Below are 27,239 nucleotides of genomic sequence, written 5' to 3' on the forward strand. Positions count from 1 at the left end.
TAGAGTGCCATTATTTTGATTTATTGCATTCTGAAGTACCATTGGGTGGGGGGCCTGAGAACAAGTCCGCTTTATCAGCAGTTCTAAAGCCATATTACCTGAGATTTGCATTCTGGGAGTGGGGGGAGGGAGAGGAGGGGGTTAAGAAATCAAGACTGAATTATCAATATGTACGTCATGAGATTTGGGTTTTGGCCCTGACAGAAGAACCTGAACTAACCTGAAAAAGGCTGCATGAGATTAAAGAAAGAAACCAGCTAAACACGAAGTCCCAGTGGAAGACGCGGATTTAGCCAGAGAGCCACCCACGTTAGCAGAACCCCGCTCTTTGGGCGGTTAGGAACGCAGGAACTGGATGGAGTGCGGGCTGCTCAAGGCAGGGCCCCCCGGGGATTGGCTGCCGGTGGCAGCATCCCAGGAAGAGCCAGTCCGGGGGTCACGTTTCCCGTCTCTGCTCCCTGTCACTTCTCATCGTCCCGTCCATAGTTAATGGTCTGTAAGGCCTGAGCGATGAGCGTAGCCATTTCTCGGGTGCCCGCAGCAACCACTCTGCAGGACATGAGGTCGAGAGGTCCACCTGAGGACAGAGAGAGACCACGTGGGTTACGGAGAGGGCAGAACAGTCCTGGATAACAACATCACACTCTGAGAAAAACATCTCCCAGGCGGGGCTCGAGGCTGGACCCAACAGCTGATCCGGTCAGAGAGAGGGGTTCGCCTCTCAGCATCAGCACCACCCCAGTGAGTGCGGTGGAGGGGCCACAGGCCAATGCCAGTCTGGAGGCTGTGCTGGGAGAATGCAGTCGGAGGCCCAACGTGGAGGACCAGGAGTCCAATGATTGGTGAAACCAGGACAGGAGAGAGCAGTCCTCCGTCTCCATGCTGCAGGGAGGCACTCGGGGCCCAGAGTTGGTCTTTCTGACTGGCAACCTGAAGTGGCTGCTGTGGGGACCAGGCAGCTGGGGGAGGAGGGGGAAGCCCTGTGTCCTTCTGGGGGCATGAACAGGACTCGTGGCCTTGCTGGAGCCCTCTGTGCACACACGTGTGCTCACGTGGTTAAATCCAGTGTCGGACTCCTATTTAATCTGAAACTGGTCTGCCTGGCCTTGCCATCTAAGCCTGATATCTCTTCACTTTTATACTTTGCTGGTAGCTCAATTAAAGCCTTTAAGGGGGAAAGAAGAAGTAGAAATCAAGTGACAAAAGACCCCTGTCCATACCCACTTGTTAAAAGGGAGCCCCAGTGTTTGTGCCAACAAGCTCGGGACTAAAAAGCTGGGAGAGAATGGGATCCAGTAGGACTCACCCAGCCCTTGACTGGTTACCCCTAAATGTCAGGCGAGGGGCAGGGAGGCTAAGTGGAGTCAGATGTGCCCGGGGTGTGTGTGTGTGTGTGTGAGTCCTGGGATGTGATTGCCTTGAAGCAGGAGGAACAGGCACCTTTGGGATCCATTCTAAAACCTCACAGGCACCCGCGCAGTACGCTGCTGAGCCAGGCAGGGGACCAGCCTCCTCGTGGCCAGCTGGGGTGCGGGATGCCTGCTCTGCCAGTCTCAGCAGATTGTGTGCTTAGGAGACTGTCAAATGGTGTGCTGCTCCTACGGGCCATAGTCTGAGCCTCGGCTCTGCCAATTTTCACGCCTCATGGCACAGAGTGGGAAGCGGGAAGGGCGGGAAGGGCGGGACCGGCTTTCCCAATGCCCGCTCATCAGCATAGACTCCGAGGAAGCGAGGGACCCTCGGTCTGGTCTCCGCGGTCACGCCCCTGGGGACTGAGGCCAGCCCAGGGTCGAGGGGCCCACCTGACGTGTCCATCACGATGCCTCCTGCTTCTCTGATGATGACGGTGGCGGCGGCCAGGTCCCAGCAGTGCAGGCCAAACTGGTAATAGGCGTCCGCAGCCCCCGAGGCCAGGAGGCAGAGCGCCAGGGTGGAGCTCCCGATCACTCGGACCCTGGGGGGGCGGGAGGGGGGAGAGAGCAGTCATTCACGTGTGAGGGCACCGGCTACAGATCAGACTGCTCTTAACGGTGTTCATGCCCAATTCATCCAGTCACTCCTGCTGTGAGCATTCCCAGGCATTAAGAAGGAGCCACAGCCGAAACCGGTTTGGCTCAGTAGATAGAGCGTCGGTCTGCGGACTGAAAGGTCCTGGGTTCGATTCCAGTCAAGAGCATGTACCTTGGTTGTGGGCACATCCCCAGTAGGGGGTGTGCAAGAGGCAGCTGATCAATGTTTCTCTATCATCGATGTTTCTAACTCTCTATCCCTCTATCTTCCTCTCTGCAAAAAAATCAATAAAATATATATATTTTAAAAGACATTAAAAAAAGAAGAAGAAGAAGAAGCAGCAGCAGCAGCCACAGGGCTTCTCCCAGAAGCTCTAGGTTCAAAGTCTAGAGTGCAGTGCAGGGCTGTCCAGCAGAGCTTTCTGCGGCGACCGGAACCTTCTGCATCTGGTAGCTTGAGCCGCCTGTGGCTGTCGCGCACTGGAAATGCGGCCGGGACAACCAAACAGCTCAACTGTTAACCATGTACACGTTTAAAGCACCTCATGTGGCCACAGCTACCGCCTAGACCCAGATGGAGGATGGAGGACTTGGATTTGTTTTCCCAAGTGTTTGCTGGAGGAACATCAATTAGGCAGGGGTCTGAGCACACACAGGACTGGCGGGCTGGGTGGCTGTGGCTGAGATCAGTTCCTGGGCTTCTCCAAGTTTCTCAGAAGGGAACGAACGTTCCCTGACAGCTGCTGCGGGAGCCCCCACACCGGACGGGGCAGCACCAGCCGCTGCCCGGGGCCTCGGCACCGCCATCCGTGTGTGTTCCCATCACAGGATCGTTTTTCCTCTCAGTCCCCGGGGAGTCTGCAGCAAGACTATGTGCTTGGCACCGTCCACTTGGCCCCAGGTGCTGCGGGATCTGAGGTCATACCCATGAGCCTTGGCGTGGAGTAACCGCTCCATGTTGCTCAGGAACAGTTTCAGAGTAGCAGGGTCACGCTTGGGACCGATTTCGGTTAGCACCAAGGCCCTGGAGAGATCTGCAATAGAAACAATGTCCCGTCATCAGAAAAACCAAGCCGTAGTCCTAACTGAATAGTTGGGGTTTTTCCTGAAGTGAAATTCAAATATCAGACTCCTATTCCTTCTAGAATAAGTCTCTTTTGATTGTTTTATGCTATAAAATTTTTCTAATAGCTATGTTGAAAAGTAAGGACATAGTAAAGAGATAAAATTCACACCCTATTTCATCATCATTCCTTTAAAGTTGCTTTCTGAATCAGATTTCTGAAGGAGATTTTTTAGTTCTCTCTTTTCAAAAATGGTTAGTGTGAAAACTTGAAGAGTTTGGTGTCTTAGGAGAATCATCATCATTCAATCATAAATAAAACAAAATGACTCCAAACTGGGACCACCCAATGTTTGAAGGGGGGAAAAAAAAAGCTTCATCAATTAAATATCTTTAAACCTTTTAAAAAAATATTGATTTCAGAGGAGAAAGGGAGAGGGAGATAGAGACAGATACATCAATGATGCGAGTGTCATCAATTGGCTTCCTCCTACACGTCCCCCACTGGGGATGGACCTACAATCTGGGCATGTGTCCTGACCAGAAATTGAACCATCACCTCCTGGTTCATAGGTTGACTCTCAACCACTGAGCCACACCAATGGGGCTTTTTAAAAAGATAGATTAAAAGAAGTGGAATTTCTGAAAAAATAACCAGTATTTCTGAGTGAAAGAGTGTGCATGTTTTAGATTTTGATAATTAAGAAAAACCATGAAGATTTCCCCCCAGGAACTAGAAAGCCAGGTAATCAACTTCCATAGGGAGGTACCGTATTTTTCGAACCATAAGACGCACCTTTTCCCCCCCAGAAGTGGGGGGGAAAAGTCCCTGCGTCTTATGGTCCAAATATAGCCTACACATATACTTTAAAAAAAAAGTTTTTTTACTTGCCCGGCTCTGTGTGGTCTCTGTGTGCTTGCCCGGCTCTAAAATGGTTCTAAATGCTGCTGTTTACTTTACAGGGTTGATTACATGTGTTTATGACTGTGATGTTGGGTTTTAATGCACATAAAATATTTTAGGACACTATTTGTTTCAGAATCTTTTTTTCTTCATTTCCCTTCTCTAAAAACTGGTGCGTCTTATGGTCCGGTGCGTCTTATGGTCCGAAAAATATGGTAAGTATCCGCTTTTACTCAGGTTCCTAAGATGTGACTACTCCTGCAGGCCACCGCCTCGCCCAATATGTCTTATCAGAAGGAGGGCCTGGCTGCAGGGTGAATGGAGAGGAGGGTCCTCGAGTGTCAGCCTAGACATGCAGGGCTGCCGAGGAAGAGCAGGGATTTTCAAACTAAGTGCCATTGGGCTATTTCACAAGGGAAATCACACACAGTGTGGAAACAGCAATCACTCACATCTTACTCTCTACCAGACACGTCCATGTATGTGCTCAGTCCTCCATTGCATTCGCTATCTCACTGTTCTTGTTTCAAGGCTGGGAGGCCAAGCTTAGGGAGGGGACCTGCATGAAGTCAGGTAGCCCTTCAGTGGTAAGGCCCAGACTTAAACTTAAACTGCCTGGTGATATATAAAAGAAGAGGTTTCTTTCCATAGTTTTAAATTTATAAAAATATATTTCTGTATCCTCTTCCAGCTGCAATGTATCTATTCTTTCTCACTCGTGCTAATATATTTTTTCCCAAATGAAATCACGAAGAGTAAAAAGGAAGTCTGAGTGCTGCCACCTACAGGCAAAATGCTCTCTACTGTTTTATTTGGACTTAGGTAAGGAAAATGAAAAGAAATCTAAGAAGAAGGCCAATTTTTTTTTTTTTTTAAACAGGTCACAAAAACAGAAGAGGGAGCTCTAGAGCTGTGAAAATACAAAACTATCTTGACACCCTCCTCTCCCCGAGTTCGGGAATACAGATTTCCAGTAGCACAAAGTAAAAGTAAACAAATCATGGTTGAATATCACACACAACTGTCATTTTCATAAGGAAAAAGAATGAGGGCAGAAAGATGTCTCTCCAGTCAATCAAAGGATGCCAGCAAGATTTGCCCACACACAGAAATAGCTTTATGTAAAAAAATAAAATAAAAATAATAATAATTTAATATTATCACTGTAATTGAAAAATAAAAAAAAATTTTAATATATTTTTTATTGAGTTTTTACAGAGAGGAAGGGAGAGAGATAGAGAGTTAGAAACATCGATGAGAGAGAGCCATCGATCAGCTGCCTCCTGCACATCCCCTACTGGGGATATGCCCGCAACCAAGGTACATGCCCCTGACCGGAATCGAACCCGGGACCCTTCAGTCCCCAAGCCGACGCTCTATCCATTGAGCCAAACTGGTCCCAGCGAAAAATAAAATTTTTAAAAAGAAATAAAGAATATATGAAAGAACAGCATAACTCAAAAGTAGAGGGGGATATAACTTAGGAAAGAAACAGAAAACATTTCAAATGAGAAGATAAATCATTTAATAATAGAAGAACTAGTATTATTTTTCTGAAACTGTCATGTGTGTGTTGTGGGATAAAATAAGCAGGGATTGCATGGTATTATTAAATCCTTGGTATCACTGTGCACTAGGGTTTTTAGCATGGGGCTGAGTAGACATACATGGAAGAATTAAGTAGAGAACCCTGTAATCATGAATTTGAATGGGGCCCATCAGTATGGACTCATGATGAATTTCATGTTACAAAACAACTCATTCCCTAGCTCTGTCCACTGAAAAGACAGATCCAGGATCTACAATGACCTCTAGACTCGAGATTGTGGCTCCGAAAGGTCCTTTCCATGGATGAAAAAAAGTGGAAATTTGAACCCTGACTGTGTTCATGCCTACTAATGATTTTAGGAGGGGGTGAGATTGGTATTGTGATTATGTTTTTCAAAGAACTGTCTTATGTTTTAGAGAGCCATACTGAAATACTGGCTAGAAAATGCTGTCATGTCTGGGATTTGAATCAGGGAGTTGTTGGGGTGCTGGGAGTTGGGTGGAAGTGTGGATCAAGCAGAATTGGCCATGAGTTGGCAATACTGGAGTTGTGTGGTGGGTCATGTGGGGTTCATTGCACTTTTTCTGTCTGCTTTGCACATGTTTGAAATTTGGCCTGGTACAATTTGAAGAAAAAACGCTACTGATAAAATCCTGGCCTCTAATCCTTTACCCCTAACCAGTGTAGCTTTTTTGTTTTTGTGAACTGAAGACATTCCAGAAAGGTTAAATGGGAATTGAAAAAGAGAAGGCAAAGAAAGCACAGGGGGAAAGTTAAGCGGTGGTTATTTTAATGGCTTTTTCTTTCAGAAACTCATCTTGATTTCAGCAATGGGCTGTAATGGATCGCGTGTGAAGACTCAAGTTTCTCCTTTGATAATGACTCTCATTTTTGGGTGCTATGTGCCAGGGGCTTTGCTGAGTGCTTTCTATATATAATTTTATTTAACCTTCCAAGTTTCATCTACATCACCCCGCTTTACACATGAAGACAAGGTTTCAGGTCACAGTATTAGAAGGCGGCAGATTCAGGATTTGAAACCAGGCCTGCATATCACCTAAAGGCAGTGCTGCTAAAGCATACACCCATCCCTTCCCATAGGAACCTCGTCGTCCATCAAACAGGAAACGACCAAGTTGAAACACACACACTAGACTTTATAAATTGGATTTTTTTTGGGGGGGGAAAAAAATCACAAAAGAGCTTTGGAACATGTGTACAGCCAAGGAGGGCTAATGACAGCGAGCGATGGGCAGCCTGGGACAGAAGCGCCTGTGATGGGCCAAGGACAGTGGTGACCCTAAGGCCCCGCCCATGGGGGGCTGAGCAGTGCTGGGCCGTGTCTGAGAGCCCCGCTGAGGACGCTGCACTCCTGAGTGAGGCAGGCAGCCGACCAGGAGGCCGAGGGCGTGTGAATGGAGCTGAGTGTTAGGTGATCAAATAAAATGTAGAGCAAAGGTCACAGAAGCGTGTTTAATAACATGCTTTCTCACTACCGAGTTACACAATTCAGCCTGAGTGGTTGCCTCTTGGCATGTGTGGCTGTAATTAACGCCACTTTTTACTCAGCCAAGCCAAACATTCTGGGAGAGGGAGACAGGGGCGGGGCTGGCGCGCTGCGGTAACTGGTTAGCGTGTCCTGCTGCTCCCGCCTCTGTCTGCGCCTCTGGTGACCGGCTCCCTGCCCCTCACCCCCCCAGGAGCCTCCTCAGACTCCCCGAGGCAGTCCTGCCCCAGCCTGTCCTTCACACAATGACAGGTCACCTCCCTAACAGACCAGCTGCTCATGGGGCCACAGCACCGGCAAAGCAAACACCTCCTGGCACCTGGGTCAACACCTTTGGCTGTAGAAACCCAAATGCAAGAGATTAACAAGGCAGGGCGCTGCTCTCACCCACCACATGGCTGTGCCTCCCGTCCTGACTGGAGGAGGCAGGGCCCCTCTGGGTCCTCTCAGCGCCTCAGGCCCTCGAGGCACACAGGTGGCGTCCAAGGAGGAAGAAAAGGCAGAAATAGGGACAGTGGAGAAAGGGCACAGGAAAGACATTTTTAAGAGAAGCTGGAAAAGGGTGGAGAAGGGAGGCAGAAAGGAAGCAGAGGGAGCTCAGAGGGAGCCACACACTGAAGCCGTGACGGGCAAGTGGAATAACAGAGAGGGGAGTGGGACACATGAGTGAGAAGTCAGCAGGGACGGTGCTCTCTACATCATGGACCCTTTGGAGTCTGGTCCTAATCCACCTGCTCCTAGCCTCGGGCTCAGCTCTTTCCTTGTCTTGCAATTTTCTCCCCGAAAGTATCCGTTCTACAAAACTGCTGAAGTATCGCCAGTTTAATCAGAGAGAAAGGCCAAAAAGAGTCAGCAAAGCCTCTAAAGCAGCATATGGTGCCCTAACTGGTTTGGCTCGATGGACAAGAGCGTCGGCCTGTGGACTGAAGGGTCCCAGGTTCGGTTCCGGCCAAGGGCACATGCTCGGGTTGTGGGCTCGATCCCCAGTAGGGGGCGTGCGGGAGGCAGCCAATCAATGATTCTCTCTCATCACTGATGTTTTTATCTCTCTATCCCTCTCCCTTCCACTCTGAAATGTTAAAAAATAAACAAATAAAGCAGCATATTATGCCCGATCCGTGGCAACGTGCGGATTAAGTATAACGCAGTCCCCGTATGGGAGCTACTGGGTGCCCTTGAGGTCCTGCTTGAGGAGGAACAACGACAGTGGGACATCTGTGGTGAGTGAAACGTCACTGATGGACACGCCTTCCCTCGGAAACTGGAGCCGGCTCCGCTCAGCCACCGCAGGGCCATCCTGACGGCTGACATGCACCTGAGCGTGCTTCCGGCTCTGCCCCTGGCATTGGGCTGCGGGAGACCCACTCGTAACTCATGACGGTGTCTCTAAGCATTCAAGAGGAAAGATGCGAGGACAAAATAGAAGGAGACTATTTAAAGCTCCTGGCCACATTTACAAAAACATTATGATCGAGAACTGGCTCAGCTTCCAGCTCATCAGGGACACGGTGTCCCGAAGAAGAAAGAGCTGGAACTCTCGGCAGGAGGCGTCCGCCACCGTCCCGGGCATTGTCCAGGGACGTCTCAGCCCGAGGTGGCCCGAGGCCCGCCGCGCGCGCGAGGCCCACCTGTCTCCGCGGAGACCCGCAGCCGCTGGCCGTTGCAGAAGGCGCCTCGGCCCCGCCGGCCGGTGTACAGCCGCTCCTCGGTGCAGTGGTAGATCACGCCGAACTCCAGCTGCGGGCGGGGCGGGACAGAGAACAAGTTCACTCGGCCTGCTCCGTGTTCTGACGAAAGCCAGACCATGTGCTAGACACTCCTTCCCAAAGGGGAACTGAAACGCAGCACCTAGATGCAAACTAGACCTGCACGGAAGCGAGCTTTTTTTAAAAAAAATCACCACATTTAAAAATGTACCGCCCTAGCCGGTTTGGCTCAGGGGATAAAGTGTTTGCCTGCGGACTGAAGGGGCCCAGGCTCAATTCTTCTGGTCAAGGGCACATGCCCAGGTTGTGGGCTTGATCCCCAGTAAGGGACATGCAGGAGGCAGCCAATCAATGATTCTCTCTCCTCATTGGTATCTCTATCTCTTTCTTCCCCCTTTCTTCCTCTCTAAGATAAATAAATAAACAAACTGAAATTTAAAAAACTATATTAAACCTTAACACCGTAGTGAAGCATTAGTACAGGAAAGTTACTGAAAAAGCTGAATTCTTTAGAAAGGCTTTTTCCTCCCCCGGGGATGGTGGGAAGTTACTTGTGACTCTAATCAAACCACAAGTAACCCTCAAAACTGCTGATGTGTGAAGAATGAAGACTGAAGAATGCATCACAGAACCCACAGCGGTCCCAGGAAGACAGGCGGGCCTCACCGGGGGCTCGTCCCTGAGCGGCGAGCGCCAGCCAGCGGCCGCACTGCCGCATCCACTCGGCTCGGCCTCCCAATCGGGGGTGGGAAAAGGAAGAGGCAGGAGCAGATGCTTCCTGACACTGGCGCTCCGTGCCTGTCCTCTCCCGACTCCTCACCAGGCAGGGTTAACATCGCAAGTGAAGAGAGAACAGAGACGCAGGCCACAGGCCCTGGACCGTCTGGCTGGCCGGGCTGAGGGGACCGCAGTGCCAGGGGCTCCCTGACCCGCAGGGGCTGGGTTTGTTGCTGGGAGGATGCATCAGCCAGCGCTTTCCGAGGGCCCCGGCATTCCTGCAATCCTCACCATGCGCCCCGCTCCACCACCCTGCCTCTAAAGGGGTCCCCAAATCCAAGTCAGTCCTAGAACTGGGCTAGACTTGGGGAGCCTGGGGTGGGGGCTCTGCACCCCTGGGGCAAACAGGGAATAGGGAGGAAGGGGGGGTGCTCCCCTTGCCCAGGGCCCTCCAATACAAGCCCAGACCGCCTGTGTGCAGTCACACACGCCAGACCGATCACGAGGTGCGGGCCTCGCCAGGGGCAACCTTGCCAGCACGAAGCACCTTGCCCTCCCTCAGGCATGGACCGCGGCCATGAGCACCACCCTACTCGGTTCAGTGGCCGCATTCAACAGAGACAAGTGAGTAATTAACTCCTTACCCAAATGTCAATATTGAAAATCCTGCTTAGCTCCAACTTAAGTACTTCTACACGGTGTCACGTTCTCCTCGTCTCATGCTAGGGAAGCCATGCCAACGCGGAGGATTAAGATGAAAAAAATAAGCCAAAGCCGGTTTGGCTCAGTGGTAGAGCGTTGGTCTGCGGACTGAAAGGTCCCAGGTTCGATTCGATTCCGGTCAAGGGCATGTACATTGGTTGCGGGCACATCCCCGGTAGGCAGCTGGTCGATGTTTCTCTCTCATCGACGTTTCTAGCTCTCTATTTCTCTCCCTTCCTCTCTGTGGAAAATCAATTAAAAAAAAAAAAAAGATGAAAAAAATAAATAAAAATAATGGTGTTCTCAAGTAGGGCTGCTTTTGAAAAACACCGAGTCCCGGTCTTATTTAAACCTGGCTGTAGTGACTACAAAGAAGGTAAGGCTTTTCGGAGTGTCATTGCTCAAACTCATTGATACAGTCGAAAGCCTTGATCCCACGCCTCTGATGCTACTGGTCCCCCCAGGGTCTCTGGGAACCCTGAAGCAGCCACGTTCTCACACTGACAGCTACAGGAAGATAAAGAAGAATTAATGGAATATTGGGATTACAAACGTCCTCCCAAAATAGGAGCTCTTTGTGTGTGTGTGTCTAAGTCACACGCCCCAGGGGTCACCGGGAGACCAGCTTGGACCATTTGCTCAGCGCTTCCCCCTCCGAGGTCACATCGGAAAGAAGACCACAGTGAGGACGGGGCCGGCCACAGAGCCCAAGCCGCCTGCACACCTCAGACGGGTTCGCGTTCGCTGGCTTTCTCAGATCGGAAAAACGTGTGCTTGGATTGACTGGCCGTGGCCAGGGCGCAGGGCGAAGAGAGGAGGGCAGGAGTGCGGAGGCTGAGACCGAAAAGGAAGAGCTGGAGCCCTGGGGCCCGGAGGGGCAGGGCCGGGGCCTTCGGGTTCACGCACCTCTTGGTTCACCGCAAATCCGATGCTGACTGCCACGGTGGGGAACCTGCGAAGGAAACAGAATGGCTCACCCTCTAAGATAGGGGTGTCGAACTCAATCAGAGAAGGGGCCAAAATCTAAAATCCAGCCTCAATTGCGGGCCGAATGGTTTACTGAACAGTCATAAACTGTCATTGTGATGGAAACGCAGCGGAGTGCAGTGATGACAGCGCGGTTCGGGCCACATTGCAAGGTCTGGCGGGACGGATTTGGCCCGCGGGCCTTGTGTTTGACACATGTGCTCTAAGACATGCGCTGCCTCCTGCGAACCAGCACGCAGCCCCAGGAGCCTGTGTGTGGCTGCGCGGGTTGGCCACGTCCAGGCTCAGAAGGGCCTTTCTAGGGCGCGGGCGGCTGTTTTTTTAAAAGCTGCTTCCCACCATTCACTAACGGCTTCCAAGACAAACAGGCTGAGCCGCCCGGTGGTAAGGTAGCTGACCTTGAAGGAAAGCCGTCTCCTGAGACATGCCAAACTGATGGAATTCAACAAGGACCAGGGGCTCGACTGAGAGGGATTGTAGTCACCGCCTTTCTGGCCCTCAGAGACCCACAGGGACAGCCGAGACCTCCCAAAAGGCCAGACTCCTGCCCCAGGCGGCGCGAGGAGGGCCCCCGGGAGGCTCCCCCACAGGCCCGGGCCTAGCCTCCACCCAGAGGGTGGGTCTGGTGATAACAGCCTCCTCACCCTGTCCCTGTGTGAGCCCCCAGCAGGCGGGGCCGTGGCGGTGGGAGGCTGGCTCTGACTGTGCAGTTTGCCCGTGGTTTTATTTCGTGATTTTGTTGCTGTTGCTCCATGTCTTTGAAATAATCTCTCCTTTATGTGAAGATCATCAGAGCTTAACAACAAGCAGGAACAAGGAAAGGCTGGGCACAGCTAATCCACACGAAACCAGTCACACACGGATCTGGGCTCTGCCTGTTGGGGCGGAGGCCGGGCCACACTGTCGTCGATGGCCGGGCCACACTGTCGTCGGTGGCCAGATCACAGTGTCGTCGGTGGCCGGGCCAGAGTGTCATCGGTGGCCGGGCACACTGTCATCGGTGGTCGGGCACACTGTCATCGGTGGCCGGGCCACACTGTCGTTGGTGGCCGGGCCACACTGTCGTCGGTGGCCGGGCACACTGTCGTCGGTGGCCGGGCACACTGTCGTCGGTGGCCGGGCACACTGTCGTCGGTGGCCGAGTCACATGTCGTCGGTGGCCGGGCACACTGTCGTCGGTGGCCGGGCACACTGTCATCGGTGGCCGGGCCAGAGTGTCATCGGTGGCCGGGTCACATGTCGTCGGTGGCCGGGCCACACTGTCGTCGGTGGCCGGGCACACTGTCGTCGGTGGCCGGGTCACACTGTCGTTGGTGGCCGGGCACACTGTCGTCGGTGGCCGGGTCACACTGTCATCGGTGGCCGGGCCACACTGTCGTCGGTGGCCGGGCACACTGTCGTCGGTGGCCGGGTCACACTGTCGTCGGTGGCCGGGTCACACTGTCATCGGTGGCTGGGCACACTGTCGTCGGTGGCCGGGTCACACTGTCGTCGGTGGCCGGGTCACACTGTCGTCGGTGGCCGGGTCACACTGTCGTCGGTGGCCGGGTCACAGTGTCGTCGGTGGCAGCTCCCTGAGCCACCTCAGCCAGCTCGCCTCAGTTCCACTCTCAGAGGAGCTCTCTCCGGGGCGCTTTAGTCGTGACACTGCCACCGCCAGACATAAGGACAAACAGGACCTGTAGGATGTGCAGAGGCCCGAGCTCCGGGGGTCCTCAGGTGATGTTCTCCACGACGTCTCTCTGGCCCCAGTTCCCCTTGGCCCTGGGCTCAGCCGCCCTGACCCCAATACTGCGCACAGAATGGCGAGCGAGACGGGAGGAACCGGTGTCCCCTCAGCAAACACACCTGAGAGGGAGCCCTGCGATGCCACAGCAGCTGCCCAGGGGGTGTCAGGCTGTGGTTGAAATGACAGTCTAGTGACACTGTTGCTATCACCAGATGGCACTATTCAGTTGCCTCAAAAGGGTCAGCTGTGTGGGCACGACTGCATGGATTCTGAGGAGCAGCCACACTTAGAAAAGCGTGGTGAGTAACATGCTACGTCGGAAGTAGCTTACCAACTTACATATAAACATGTTGTTTGTGGAAACACTTAGGACAATGACAAGAGCCAGGACCCCATCCATCATCTGGCTGAGCTCACACCTGATCACTTCCCATCAGGAAATGGAGCGTCTCTGTGTCATCCACGACAGGGGCTCTCTACGTATGGTCCAGGAAGGCAGATCCATTGGATGCCCCAACCTACGGAGGGGGACCTGGGCACGGGCAGGAGCCTGCGCCAGCCAGCAATCCGGGGCTCTGTGCGTGCTCCCACGGGAGAACCACCCTCTGTGGAACCCACATCACTTTCAGTGCCCTCAGTCCTGGGTGAGTGGGCACAGCTCCCAGAGGGGACCACGTCCCTGTTACCTCCCAGGGCTCTGTGGCTCACTTCCCCGCGCCTCTCTCCAACGGCCCCTCTGACCTCCCTACAGCCTTCTGCTCCCTGGCTGCTGCCGGTCCAGTCAGATCCGTGCCGACCAGCTTCTACTGGGCTCCTCCTCCCATCGCATGGCGCCGTGAGGTTCGCTCCCACTCCAGCGGCGGCTGCGGGAGGCCACCCTCAGTGCCCCTGCCCACACCTCATGCCTTGGCAGCTGCTGGGTTGTATGCACTTGCTTTCCAACCCTGTTTGCTTCTCCAGGGGCCTTTTTATTTAACCCAATATTGCAAACATAGCGGTGTCGGCCCGCGCATTGAAGGGTTATGGATTCAATTCCTGGTCAAGAGAATGTAGCTAGGTTGCAGGTTCGATCCCTGACCCTGATTAGGGTGCATTTGGGAGGCAACCACTTGATTTGTCTCTCTCAGGTCTCTCTCTCTTCCTCTCCCCTGCTCCATCCCTTCCTCCCACTCTCTAAAAAATAAATAAATTGAAAAAATATCTTCAAGTGAGGATTAACAAAACAAAGCAAAAACAATCAAGACTTGATCACCTTTTAAATAAGACCATAAGCCTACTAGAGGTTTGCTCATATACTCCTGCCCCCAAAACGGCTGCTTTGGGAAAGAGTCTTAGAGAAGAGGGCAGTTTAGGCAGGAGATGGGGTGGCCCATGCTTATGCTCACCTGTGCACAAAGTTGCAGGTGCCGTCAATGGGGTCGATGATCCAGGTGGGGCTGGGGGTGAGCACGCACTTGGCCCCTGCTGCCGAGGCCTCTTCAGCAATGAACCTGTGGTGGGCAGGAGCTCAGCCTGAGAAAACGCACCGAGAATGCAAGACAGCGCTTCAAACGGCTTCCATCCCATCAGAGACAAGCAGACACAGCAACGAGACTGCGTTCTGATTTCTCCAGGTCAGACAGAGGCAGAGTCCATGACAGACCATCTGCGGGTCCATCTGTCTGCCAGTCCTCTGGCTCAGCAGGGTTTAGAAAACCCCAAATGACACCTTCATGCAGGAGCTTTGGAAAAGCATCAGGGATATGAGTGGGCCCGTCAAGACAAGAGACACAGGAATGAAGAACCCTGGGCTGCAGATCTTATAAAGCAACTCTGTCTCCACTTTAGTCTGGAGGAGGGAAGGCCGAACACAACGAGAAGGAGGCACATGAGGAACGCTGGCCTCAGAGCAGGGGCCCCTTGGGGTCTCCCGCTAGTGGTGCGGAGCCAGGGAAGACAGCCCGGCTGGACCTGAGGCGTTAAATGCTCACTTACAGCTGATACCGCCCAGGTCCTACCCCGCCAGGCCTCCCCCAAAGCAGACAGGTGACAGCTGCTGCTTCTGTACCCCCGGGCCTCCACTGCCTGGGCGCAATGGGAGCTGACACTTCTCCACAGAGGCCCTCTCCACTCTGGCCTCTGGCCCAAGAGCCCGGGGAGGGCTGCCCCACAGGCACTCCTGCCCCCTGGGAACCCAAGGGGAAGAAAAAGCGGGAGAGTGAGGATAGGATTACTGCCTTATCCGTCCCTTGGAGCGCCCCCCACCCTCCATCCTGGCAGCCCCCACAGGAGCACCCCAGCCTCAGGCCCACGCACCACCCTGCACCAGCTGTCGGGGCCCCTGGCCCTGGCCCCCTCCTTTGTAATTAGTCCTCTGTGGTTCGCACCCTCCTGAAACCTATCCACTGGGGTGGACCCTCTATATCACATGTGTCAAACACAAGGCCCGCGGGCCAAATCCGTCCCGCCAGGTCTTGCAATGTGGCCCGCACCGCGCTGTCATCACTGCACTCCGCTGCGTTTCCATCACAATGACAGTTTATGACTGTTCAGTAAACCATTCGGCCCGCGATTTAGGCTGGATTTTAGGTTTTGGCCCCTTCTCTGATTGAGTTCGACACCCCTACTCTATATCATATTAGGAACCTGAACAAAACAACCAACAGCTCAACATCAGCCTGCACCAAGGGAGCTCCTGGGCATCTTTATTCACGTTTATTTTGCAAAAGGCACCACCAAGGACCCAGATGCTCAGGCTGGAAATGAGGGAAGGCAGCCTCAGTTCTTCCCCCGACCTCCCTCCTCCAACCACCGGCTCAGGCTCGGCACAGCACGGCGAGGGCCATGGAGCTGGTGTCCCCGCGAAGCTGGCCCTTGCTCCCGCCTCCTGGAGCTGTTCTCGGGAGTGAAGAGCATACTCTACCCAGAGCAGACAAGATGGTGCTCGGCACACAGAGGGCTCGGTGTGTGTTCCTAACTGTCACAGAGCCGGGTTCACGGGGGGGTAGGGGTGGGGCCTCTGCCCCTTACTGCCATGTCACCAGGGCCTGGCACCAAGGAAACGCTTGTCTGATGTGCTGAGAGGTTTCCATTAGCATCTCGTGTCGTGTCCGTGTCTGTACTAGAGAAAGGGGAGCCCTGCAGACAACACACTTTTATGAAGAAGGAAACACGAGTGACAAACAAGAAATGCTTCTTGTCCTTCTGCTGGCATTGGGTGTGCTGTCGGCCATGGTCGCCGGACAGCTGCCTCGCCCCTGGTGTCAGAGGCAGAGAGGCCAGAGAGCGGGCAGGACACTGCCCCTCAGCGGCAAGGAGCTCCTAGAGGTCACTCTTCCCAGATCGGTCTGTCCTAAGACCTGTCAGCAATGAACTTGCAGATGAGACTGACATCATATCGGTAATAAAAAGAAAGAAATGGAAAGCTCTGTGCAACCCAGTAGCCACCAGCTAGCTACCTGTGACTGTTTACATTTAAACTAAATTATTAAAAATTAAGAAGTCAGTTCCTTAGCCTCACTGGTCACATTTCAAGTGCTCGCAAGTCACAGGGGCTAGAGGCTGTCCCAGTGGACAGTGCGGACAGAACAAGTCTGTCTTCGCAGAGGTCCTGTGCGCAGCTCGTCCTGCCGGTGGTGCTGTGAAAGAACAAGCACCCCGTGTTCTAACATCGCTTCTCAGTGATTATAGCGCTGCCGCATGCATGTGATTCATCTGCTCCCCGACAGCCCTGGGCGACCGTTCCCATTTCACAGATTAGGAAACTCATGCTCTGTATGCACACAGTCCCCCAGCCCCTCCATCTTACAGATAAATTATGTGGAAAGGCATCAGGGTATATGATGAGTGTACACATGTCATTTTCAGGCTGGTGTTTCCACCTTCTCCGCCCAGCGGTCTCCTTGCAGGAGCACGCAAAGCACTGAGGCTGGGAGCACTGAGACACCCGAGAAACCCAGGCCCTGAAGGGCGGCAGCTGTGCGGGAAAGCTGGCGAGCACCCCCTGCCCCGGCAGCTGTCCATCCAGAACGCGACCGGAGGGAGTGGACACTGGTTCCTCCCTTTGCCTGCTCCGAGTCCCTCCTGCTGCTGGGAGCTGCCTCCCTCCCTTTCCCTCTCTCCGTGGGCTGTCAGATCCTTTGGCTCACACCGTCCAGGCAGGCAGGTCCAGGTGGAAGAAACGGGTGGGGAAAGCCCCGGGGAAGCCAGAGAAGCCATGCCGGGCAGGCACAGCCAGGCAGTGACACCCGAACTCGCGGCCCCAACAGAAACCCAGGTGATGCGCAGAGAATCACTCCCCTGAGCTGATGATTAAATGTGGAATTAGCTCTGCCGGTTCCTGTGGCCGAAGCCTGAGAGATTCTATCTGTTTTCAGTGTCTTCTGTAGCTCCATGGTTTCCCCAGGAATGGCTTATGAATATGCTCTTAAAGGAAAGGGTCTGTGCCCAGCCACTGTGGCTCTGCATCGACCTCTGAGCAAGGAGGTCACGGTCCAATTCCTAATCAGGGCACATGCCCAGGTTGTGGACACGGTCCCTGGTGAGGGGCGTGCAGGAGGCAGCTGATTGATGATTCTCCTTCACTACTGATGTTTTTATCTCTCTATTCCTCTCCCTTCCTCTCTCTGAAATTAATTATAGAAACAAACAAAAAACATTTAAGAGCCGAAACCGGTTTGGCTCAGTGGATAGAGCGTAGGCCTGCGGACTGAAGGGTCCCGGGTTCGATTCTAGTCAAGGGCATGTACTTTGGTTGCGGGCACATCCCCAGTGAGGGGTGTGCAAGAGGCAGCTGATCGATGACTCTCTCTCATCGATGTTTCTAACTCTCTATCTCTCTCCCTTCCTCTCTGTACAAAATCAATAAAATATATTGGAAAAAAAAAAACATTTAAGAAAAGGTTCCACACCGTAAAAACACACGAAGACCAAGTGCCAAGGCTTAAGTTGGGACAAGTCAATAAAGCAGTAAGCAGATATTACTAAGGTCAAGTTGGGGGTGGAAATGACTCACATACAAAGGTCAATTTCCAGAGAACTGAGGAGGAATGTGACATCTTTTTCTCTTTTGAAATGAAACATGATTTTCAGTGGAAAGCTGGCACCGATGCAAGTTGGAGGAGAAACCGCTGGAAGGAAGGGCCTTGCAGGACTGACACCCGAAGTGCTCTGCACGGCATGTGACAGGAATAACTCACACCGCCCTGACTCAGCCCTGAACGTGTTCAGCAGTTGTTACTCATGCCCAAGAGTTCTCTGCCCCCAGATCCCCGAGTGAAGGAGATGAAAGGTGCCCGGTCACCGCCCTGCCTGCTCGGTGCCCGAGGTCTGGGGCAGGGCCTCCTGGAAGCTAAGAGGGGTGTGGACCGTGTCCGCCCTGAGACACTAAAAATACCTCCAGGTGTGTGGGGAGGGAGGCTGAGGTTTCATTTACTTAAACCTGGTTGTCCTTGTGTGGGAGGCGCATACACGGACGGGAGAGGGCATTCTTCAGCTCCAGAGGGAGTGGGGACATCAATGTGGGCACCGGGAAGTGAGAAAAGAAGATGTGGGGCCTTCATAAGAACACGGGACATCTACGTGGACTCAGGGACACAAATAGGAGACAACAGTGCAGGGACTAACTGTGAGGAGCTCACGGCCATCTCAGGAGTCTGTCTAAGGTACAATAGCAAATAGCAAGGTTCCAAGTTAGGTGGCGAACTAAATGACACTTTCTGCTGCAGATTCAACTCCTTTCCTTTCTTTCTCAGGGTCCTCACAGATGGCCAGGCACATCTGGGGCTCTTCTTCCTGCTAGTGTTTTCTCTGCGACAGGCCAGGCCACTGGGGAGCCACTCGGTGTCCCTGAGCCTCATCTTCTCAGGCTGCAGCCCTCGCCGTCCCGGCACCACGGCGGCTCTGTTCCCCGGACACATGCACCCAGCGCCAAACACAGTGGGAGCACGGGGGAAAGCAAGTGTCCAGCTGGCGGTGGCTGGGAACCTCTTTTTCCCAAGTTCAGGACCGTGCTTGGCACACTGCAGGGCACAGGTCACCCCGATGGACAGACCCGCAGCCCGCCACCGGGAGTCCAGACCAGAACAGGGCAGGGCAGGCGGCTGCCCGTACCGAGCAGCCCGAGCTGCTGTCCTCCTCCCTCTGCCTGTGCCAACCCCGAAAAAGGGACAGAGATAGGTGCGCACCCATGTGGCTCAGTGATGCTGCTGAATATTCCCAAGCTGCACACCTCGGCTCTAACGCAAGGTGTGAGCACGCAGCAGGGCAGACTGGCGGGGACTGTGGACTCAGCCTCGGGCTGGACGGTTCCTGTCATTATCCCACATGGCAGCGTTAGTGCAGGAGCCGCAGCGCTGACCTCCGAGAGGAGTCCCGGGCGGCTGCCACAGCTGGAGGCAGAAGCGAATTTAAACCGTATTCATCTGATTCCGTCTATGCCTGACATTCAGGTCAGGGACCCAGACTTTGGATTTCATGAATGAGTAAAACGAAATAATAAACCAGGGAGCCTACAGCAGGTTGTTAACACAAAAACAGTTGCAATTTTTAATATTGTTTCATGATGATTAAAAGGAGGAAGGACAGATGCTCAGAAAGAAAGTCCTGCCCTGACTGGTTTGGCTCAGTGGATGGCGTGCCGGCCTGCGGACTCAAGGGTCCCGGGTTCGATTCCAGTTGGGGGCATGTACCTTGGTTGTAGGCACATCCCCAGTGGGGAGCGTGCGAGACGCGGCTGATCAGTGTTTCTCTCTCATGGATGTTTCAAACTCTCTGTCCCTCTCCCTTCCTCTCTGTAAAAAATGAATAAAAAAATATTTTTTTTTTAAAGAAAAGAAAGTCCGCCGAAAGTGGTAGAGCATCCGTCTGCGGACTGAAAGGTCACAGGTTCGATTCCGGTCAAGGGTATATACATTGGTTGCGGGCACATCCCCGATAGGGGGTGTGCAAGAGGCAGCTGGTCGATGTTTCTCTCTCATCGACGTTTCTAGCTCTCTATCTCTCTCCCGTCCTCCTCTCCATAAAATATCAATAAAATATATTTAAAAAATAATAATAAATAAATAAAAGAAAGTCCTTTCTAAAAAAGGATGATGGGCAACCTTCTGCTAACATGTTTACGGGATCTACTGAAATACTGCGAATGCAGAAAAATTACAACACACTGTTTTATGTTATAGCATGAACGCAATTTTCCCCATCATAAATTTGTCTAGGATCTGAGACATAATTAAGTGCCAGAAATGCTTAGTCATTGGCAAAAACCAAACTTGCCCATAGATGTGCTGAAAAGTGATTCCATCTCGTGTGAACTGCCCAGGCACACAGAGCAGAGGACAGGAGCAGTGGCACCCAGCGCCCAGCCATGGCCCCACACTGCCCTCAGAGCAGAGAGGAAGGGTGGCACAGATCCCGCACACAGGCCGCCATGTCTCTGCCCTCGGGCCCGGTGGTATGAGCCTGGAGAATTAGGGAAGCACTGCTCTAAATCACTGAGTCCCGCTCAGGCGTGTGCGTCTGCACCTCCCGGGCCTTTTGCCACGAGTGGAGGCTTCTACCCATGTGCCTCACCCAGGGGGCATCAGGGCCATTGCCTAACCAGCTAGAAGGAAACAACAGGCTTGGCGTTAGTCAGCGGGAGACGCTCCTGGGTGGCCCCGATGCGCACTCTAGGTGAGGTACACTGCTCGGTAGATGGTGAGGTACACTGCTTTTGGGAGGTAGAGGGGTACACTGCTCGGGGAGGCAGTGGGGTACACTGTCCGGGGAGGTAGTGGGGTACACTGCTCGGGGAGGTAGTGGGGTACACTGCTCGGGGAGGTAGTGGGGTACTCTGCTCGGGGAGGTGCTTCCCAAGGGGCTTCGGAGCCTGGCGGTCCCCTAGTGACCGTGAGGCCCTGGAGCGGAGGTGGGAGAAGCTGCACTCTCCCATAGAAAACGCTGACTTGATTCTGACACAGCAATATTTAAGTTTCCCTTGTGAAAATGGGATCCACACCCCATGCTGACACAACAGTGGATCCAAACCACTAGCAACTGCTGCCAACACATACAATAGGGCATGCAATGTCAGATTCTGGTTTGTCAGAGTACTGTAATCTGATCGAGAATAGCCAGAGCCCTGATAATGCCATTAATGGGAGTCTGCAGTGACCTCCGGGTCTTTACCAGGACCCCGCAGAGCCCAGCCCCCCTCATTTCCCGCCCTCATTTCCCACCCTCATTTCCCACCCTCATTTCCTTCGCAGCTATTGCCAATCCTATGGCAATCTCGAGAAACAAAATAGCTCCTCACCCAGAACCAGCTGGCTGGTGTTTTTCTTCTCAAAGAACAAAGGCAAACTGTATAATCCTTTTGACATTGCCATTTAATTTAGATTTTTACAAGTTAAAAAATATAAACATTTTAGAGCTTGTAAAAATTTTAACAGATGTCAGGGATCTTGCCCCCCCAGAGAATAAGGAAATATGAAATAACACTCACACACAATGGTTGTCAACAAAAGGAAATAAACACAACCCACTGGCAGAGAACTTTGAAGGGAGCTGGTGACCCTGAGATAACCCAGCCAGCTAGAAGGAAACAGGAGGAAAAAGGAGGGAAGTTTGAACACAACCTTGTCCTTTCCTTCCACTGGTCGTGCGCAGGGGAAGGTCTACTGTGCCTGCCTCGGCAGGAGGGACCCTGGGGAGAGGGCCTTCCGTGCCTCGGCGCCCGAGCACGGAGCAATGTGGGGTCTGACGTCACACCGATCTACCCAGAAAGCAAGCCCTGGCGTTCCAGTTTTAGCGATTTTGTGTCAGAAAGGAGAGAGATACCCGTCCCCTCCGCCCCAGGCAGCGGTTTACAGGCTGTTCTGCAGAACCCCGGGGGGAGGGAGGGGCCTGCAGACCCAGAGCTCAGGGGATGCCCTTCTCTGGGGTCTGTGGCTTCCTTGGAACTAGATGCAAAATGCTGTGGACACATTTGGATTTTTCGGAGGAAGGAAAAGATTTATAATTGGCACTGGATTCCCCATGATGGTTAAGAATGACGGTGACTCTGAAAAGGTTAAGAGCTTCTCTATAGAAGAGGGTGGGATCCTCCTAAAGACCTGAAGCAGGAGAGCAGCCTTCCTGGGCCTCGCAATGGCCTGGCGTGGTGGCTGGGGGGTGGCCTGTCCTGGAGGCCTGGGGAGGTGGCCTGGGAGGTGGCCTGGAGAGGAGGCCTGGCTTGGAGGCCGGACTGCCTGCCAGCAGGGGCACCACAGCGGGCGGGGCCGGGCCCAACAGCTGGCAGCGTCACTCAGGGTCACACCCTTAGAAAAGCCCGTGGCCGCCGGGACCGGTTTGGCTCAGTGGATAGAGCGTCGGCCTGCGGACTGAAAGGTCCCCCGGGTTCGATTCCGGGCAAGGGCATGTACCTTGGTTGCGGGCACATTCCCAGTAGGGGGTGTGCAAGAGGCAGCTGATCGATGATTCTCTCTCATCGATGTTTCTAACTCTCTATCCCTCTCTCTTCCTCTCTGTGAAAAATCAATAAAATATATTTAAAAAAAAGAAAAAAAAGAAAAAAAAGAAAGAAAAGCCCGTGGCCGAGCAGCCAGGGCTGCCAGGGAGCAGCTCTGCTCCAGATCCCCCGGAAACGTGCTGCGGGGCTTGGCGGAGGGGAGCTGAGCTGAGCCCTTCCCCGGGGCACGCGCCGGCAAAGGGAAGCCTCGTCTGCATTCGCTAGTATAAGGTGACCTGAAGGTTCTCAAGATGGAGCGAAAGGAAGGAAAACAAGGGCCGGTGTGTTCGCCATGCGATCAGAACACCGGGGCTTCCTGTCTGAGCTCTGCCCTGTCGACCAGCCGCAGCCTCCCGAGGTGGGCCCTGGCCTTGCCGTGACCGCGGCCACGAGGGCTTCGGGGTCCCCCGGGACACGCCTACCTGTGCGAAGGAAACCGCTTCTGCATCTCAGAAATGATTAAGTCTTCCACAAGGTGGTCCGTCTCTGTCACCAGGTCCGCAGCGGAGGTTTTGGTGGAGACCTGCTTTTCCTCAGAGAGGGCTTTTCTGATGATCTGCAATGGAAGTCCAGGAGGGCAAGTTAGACTGAAGCACCCTCTTCCCCCGGACGAAGGAGCTCCCCGCCCGTGGGGACAGCGCCGGGGGAGGCGGCGTGTGGGCCTGGGGGCAGTTCCTGACAGGCCTTCCCGGCTTCATCTCACCCCCAAGACCTCCTGTTGGGGGTTCTAGTGCGCGTTCATCACCCGCCATCCTTCCCGTCAGAATGACAGACTCACGTGTTGAAATTTTGTGCTACTTGTGAAACACATTTTCTTGGAAGAAAAAGAGAAGCAATGGTTTTAAAGACGGTGAAACCTCCTCCAGTATAAGGTGGTGTAAGCCACCTGTGGATGCATCAGTCCCTGAGTCTGAATTTATGGGATTTCTGTGTAAAAACTTCTTTTCCCTAACTCACTGTGTGCATCACATGAGAGGGAATATGCTCCTGCATGCAGGTGACAAATGCTCCGACTGAGAAGCCTGGGAAAGCTACAACGTTCTTCGAGAGCACCGAGCGCACTCTGCCTGCTGCCCTGGGTCAGGGCACTCCTGCCGTCCCAGGGCACCTGCACCTGAGCCAGCTTTGGTGCCAGGCACCGGAGCCCTCAGGGCTGAGCGCGCAGGCAAGCTCTGCAGATGTGAGCTGCCAGCTCATCCTGTCTAGACTCACTTCGGCTAAATGCAGGCCAGGAACAGAGGGCACCTCACCTCTAGTACCCGCCCCCGGGCCCAATCTGGTCCCAGGAAGCGCTGGGAGACCCAAACAGGAGGGCACGTGGCGAGGTCACTCAGTCATAGGACACGTGGGAGAGCTCAGTTCTAGTTTGCAAAATCAAAACCATTCCTACTCCAGCTCAGGCCTTTCTTGAAATTTCTGTCGTTTTTTACCATGGTGACAGTTGGAACACCTAAAAAGGACTTCAGACCTTCCCTCCAAAACTGGGCATCACCCCAAAATCTGGCATTTCCTCGTAAAGCACCTCGATCGCTCAGCTGCCCGGACTTGACGGCTTTTGCCCATCATGACCCTTATTGTCCGACCTTAGATCCGTACTTTCCGATTCCCTTTCCACGCACAGCCTGTGCTCTGTAGGCTGAGGAGGCAGGAAGAGATTCACCTGGAAGTCTGCAGGCGGGAGATGCTCACGTGGAATTTTAAAGAATGAGGAGAACCTCCTGGACATGGAGCAGTCCCTCCTTTTTATGTTTCTCACAGAAGTCCCCCGGCCTAGTGCTGGCCCGAACAATACTGAGCCTGGACAGGTGTTGTATGTGTTTGCTTTTTTCAGCTTAGTTGCAAAGGTAATCAACACCAACTATAGATAACGTGGAGTGTAATGTGTTTTGTAAGCACACAGCAGTCATGCGTAAGGCATTAGCCAAAGACGGTCCCTTTCCCATTGCGGTGCGAGCCGGCAGGCTGCCACCCGGGCCCTCCTGTTCCTCTGTCTGCTGCATCCCCTTCATCTCTGTCAGGTTCATCGCCCCAAAACACCAATCTGCACAAAGCCAGCTCCCACCAAACAAATCTCTGTGCTTCCTGTTTATGAACATCAGACGCCTCAAATCTAGCTCATATCGAACCTGCCCCGTCCTCCAGGAATCCCTAAATCGTAGCTAGTCCAGACCTCCTGTCCACAGGTCATTTGACGGCGAGCTTGGGTCTAGTATGGCAATTCAGTGGTGTGTGTGTGTGGGGGGGGGGAAGAGAGTATGTGGTTTATGTTGTATATGTAGGAGGGTATATGTGTATACGTGGGGGTTTATGTAGTGTGTAGGGAAATATGTGATGTGTATGTGGAGTGTGTATATGTGGTATGTGTGTATGGTTTATATGTGCTTGTGAGAGTGTTGTATATGGTGCGCGTGCACACGCGCGTGCGTGTGTGTGTGTGTGTGTGTGTGTGTGTGTGATCTGTGTGTGTGGGTATGTATACATATAGTTAGAGAGAGGGAGAGAGATATACACCCTAAACAGGGGACACAGAACTAGAGCTTCTCAAATATTAATGTACATGAATTACGTGGGATCTTGTTGAAGTGAAGACTGATTGAATAGGTGTGGGTTTTGGGGTCTGAGATTTGCATTTCTGACAAGTCCTGTGGCGACACTGATGCTGGGGCCACACTTGAGTAGCAGGGACTGGAGCGGCTCTGAGTGAGGAAGGGTTCTCAGGAGGCTAAGACCCCATGTGAGTCCTGGGGCCTCCCCCTTGAGAGGACACAGCTTCATTTACACTCAGCCTATCCCCACCTGTGGTAGGCATGCATGCGATTCAACATGATCCCCTGTGGTCTTTATGTAGAAGCTAGGTTGGTGATTTTTAAACATGGTCATCTCGTGTCATTTTAATGCTCGAGCTACCCAGTGGCTTCCCATCGCTCTTAGAACAAAGCCCCAGGCCCCACAGGAGGAGGCCCTGGCCACCCGCCGATCTCGCCTCCCAAAGGCCACCTGGTTTTCTGGCCCGTCCCAACCAAATCTGTTTTCTGTCCCAGAGACTTCGTATTTTCTGGTTCTTCTGTCTGGGACTTCTCACATCTGAAATCATCCCGTTTGCTTCGTGGTTGACGGAATGTCTCTCCCCAGTGGCCGTGAGCTCCGGGAGAGCAGAGTTCACTCCCGTTTGCTCCCTGCCGCACTGTTAGCTTCTAGAATTGTCCCTGGCAGAGTAGGCCTCCAAATTTCTTGAAGCATGAATAAAATACACATCAGACTGCTTGAGTAGCTTCTGCACCTTTTATCCAAGTGAACCTCTCGTGTTGGTGTGAATACTATCCACCTGGGTCCTTTTGTTGCATTTCATTGTGGCGTTGCTGTTGTTGGTTGTCCTGTTAAACACAGTTTAAGTGTGCTTGAAGTCTGACAAACTCGAGACTCCACCCACCGGCCCTATCTCTTGGAGCTGGCCTCAATCTGCTTCGTGGCACTCAAGTCCATTCTCCACCCGCAGCCAGAAGGGTTTGTTAAGACTCTGATCTTAACCATCACGCCTCCCAGCATAAAGTTCTTAATGGCTCCCTTTTACTCCAAGATAAAAGTCCACACCTCAGTGAAGGTGGCATGCAATGGCTTTTGAGAATTGGCCTGCGAGCAGACTATCTGACCCCACAGAGCCAGTCTCCCCTTCCCCCATTAACAACACAAGCCCCGAGGTTAGCAAGGGGTGGAGCCACCTCAGCAGTCTGCCCCTCTCTGCCTCTGGAGCAGGTAGGTGTGGCCTGTGTCTAAGTTCTACCCAAGAGGATGTGAATGGAAGTTCTACGTGCAGCTTCTGAGTCACACCCTTCAAAGGCCACTTCCGCTTGTTCTTTCCCCCTTTGCCACCTGGTGTGTCGTGGGTGTGGTGGTGAGAGGTCAGTTTTGGTCACACGGACGGACGAACAACACCTCCCTAGAACAGTGGTCGGCAAACTCATTAGTCAGCAGAGCCAAGTATCAACAGCACAACGATTGAAATTTCTTCTGAGAGCCAAATTTTTTAAACTTAAACTTCTTCTAATGCCACTTCTTCAAAATAGGCTCACCCAGGCCGTGGTATTTTGTGGAAGAGCCACACTCAAAGGGCCAAAGAGCCGCATGTGGCTCGCGAGCCGCGGTTTGCGGACCACGGCCCTAGAACAAGCAGGAAGAAACCTGGTCCCGGAGTGACTTCGTGAAGCAGAGGCCCTGCTCCCCAGGCCTCGAACTGGACTTTTATGGGAAAGAGAAAGGAACCTGCCTTCTTGTCACTGATCTCTGTGAGGGAAGCCAGACCATCAATCTGAGATAAACAGGCCTTCCCCAGCCTTTGCATTCTCGTCTCCTCTACCCTCCCCTTGCTGCAGTACTGCTATGCTCCAGCCTCACATAACTGGCCCCTTGGGGTTGCAGCAATCCACTCCACCTTAAGGGCCCCGGTCTGTTTGTCTGTCTCCGCCTCCCACGGGCCTGTTTTGCAGCTGGTACAGGGGCTGCCACACTGCCGGCCTCGGTGAACATCTGCTGAGTGAGTGAATGAATGAAGATCTCCTCACTGCTGCACACGGAGTTCAGAGGCCACTCCTCTGAAGTCTGGAAGGCGTTTTAGCCAGTGCTCCTGGGAAGTCACATCGAGCCTCACTGGTATTTATGCACTTGGTCTTTCTGGGTCCAGAATATGCACAACTGTGCTGTGTCGAGGAGATGCGTGCTCGGGGGCGTGTGTGGGCAGTTTGGGGAATGTCTGTTGTCGTCTGGACAAACTTTCCAGAGGAACCAGGCCCCTGGCTGTAAATCATACAAACGGAGGGAAGATTTAGGGATTCAGACAGAGCATGTCATATCATGTTCTTTTTTTTTTTTTTTTTTTTTTAAAGCTTTTCTGATTTTATTAGCA

At 53.1% G+C, this 27,239-nt stretch overlaps 1 protein-coding gene and 1 long non-coding RNA gene across 2 annotated transcripts in view; both read right to left on the bottom strand.

Moving 5' to 3' along the window:
- Positions 1-27,239, bottom strand: part of IMPA2 (inositol monophosphatase 2) — a 36,723-nt gene continuing 9,484 nt past the window's right edge. The window contains exons 2-8 of the mRNA XM_036418867.2: positions 22,762-22,895; positions 14,259-14,363; positions 11,064-11,109; positions 8,661-8,769; positions 2,935-3,043; positions 1,803-1,954; positions 1-577 (exon numbers count right to left, since the gene is read on the bottom strand). Coding sequence (XP_036274760.1) covers positions 462-577; positions 1,803-1,954; positions 2,935-3,043; positions 8,661-8,769; positions 11,064-11,109; positions 14,259-14,363; positions 22,762-22,895 — 771 coding nt within the window. The 3' untranslated portion in view covers positions 1-461. The remainder of the gene's footprint in view (positions 578-1,802; positions 1,955-2,934; positions 3,044-8,660; positions 8,770-11,063; positions 11,110-14,258; positions 14,364-22,761; positions 22,896-27,239) is intronic.
- On the bottom strand, positions 6,985-8,620 carry LOC123651500. Its single transcript, XR_006740270.1, has 2 exons — positions 8,123-8,620; positions 6,985-7,891 (listed from the first exon to the last, which is right to left on the bottom strand). It is a non-coding gene; the product is annotated as an uncharacterized LOC123651500 (long non-coding RNA).

This window comes from Pipistrellus kuhlii, unplaced genomic scaffold, assembly GCF_014108245.1.
Source record: "Pipistrellus kuhlii isolate mPipKuh1 unplaced genomic scaffold, mPipKuh1.p scaffold_m20_p_6, whole genome shotgun sequence".
NCBI lineage: Eukaryota > Metazoa > Chordata > Mammalia > Chiroptera > Vespertilionidae > Pipistrellus > Pipistrellus kuhlii.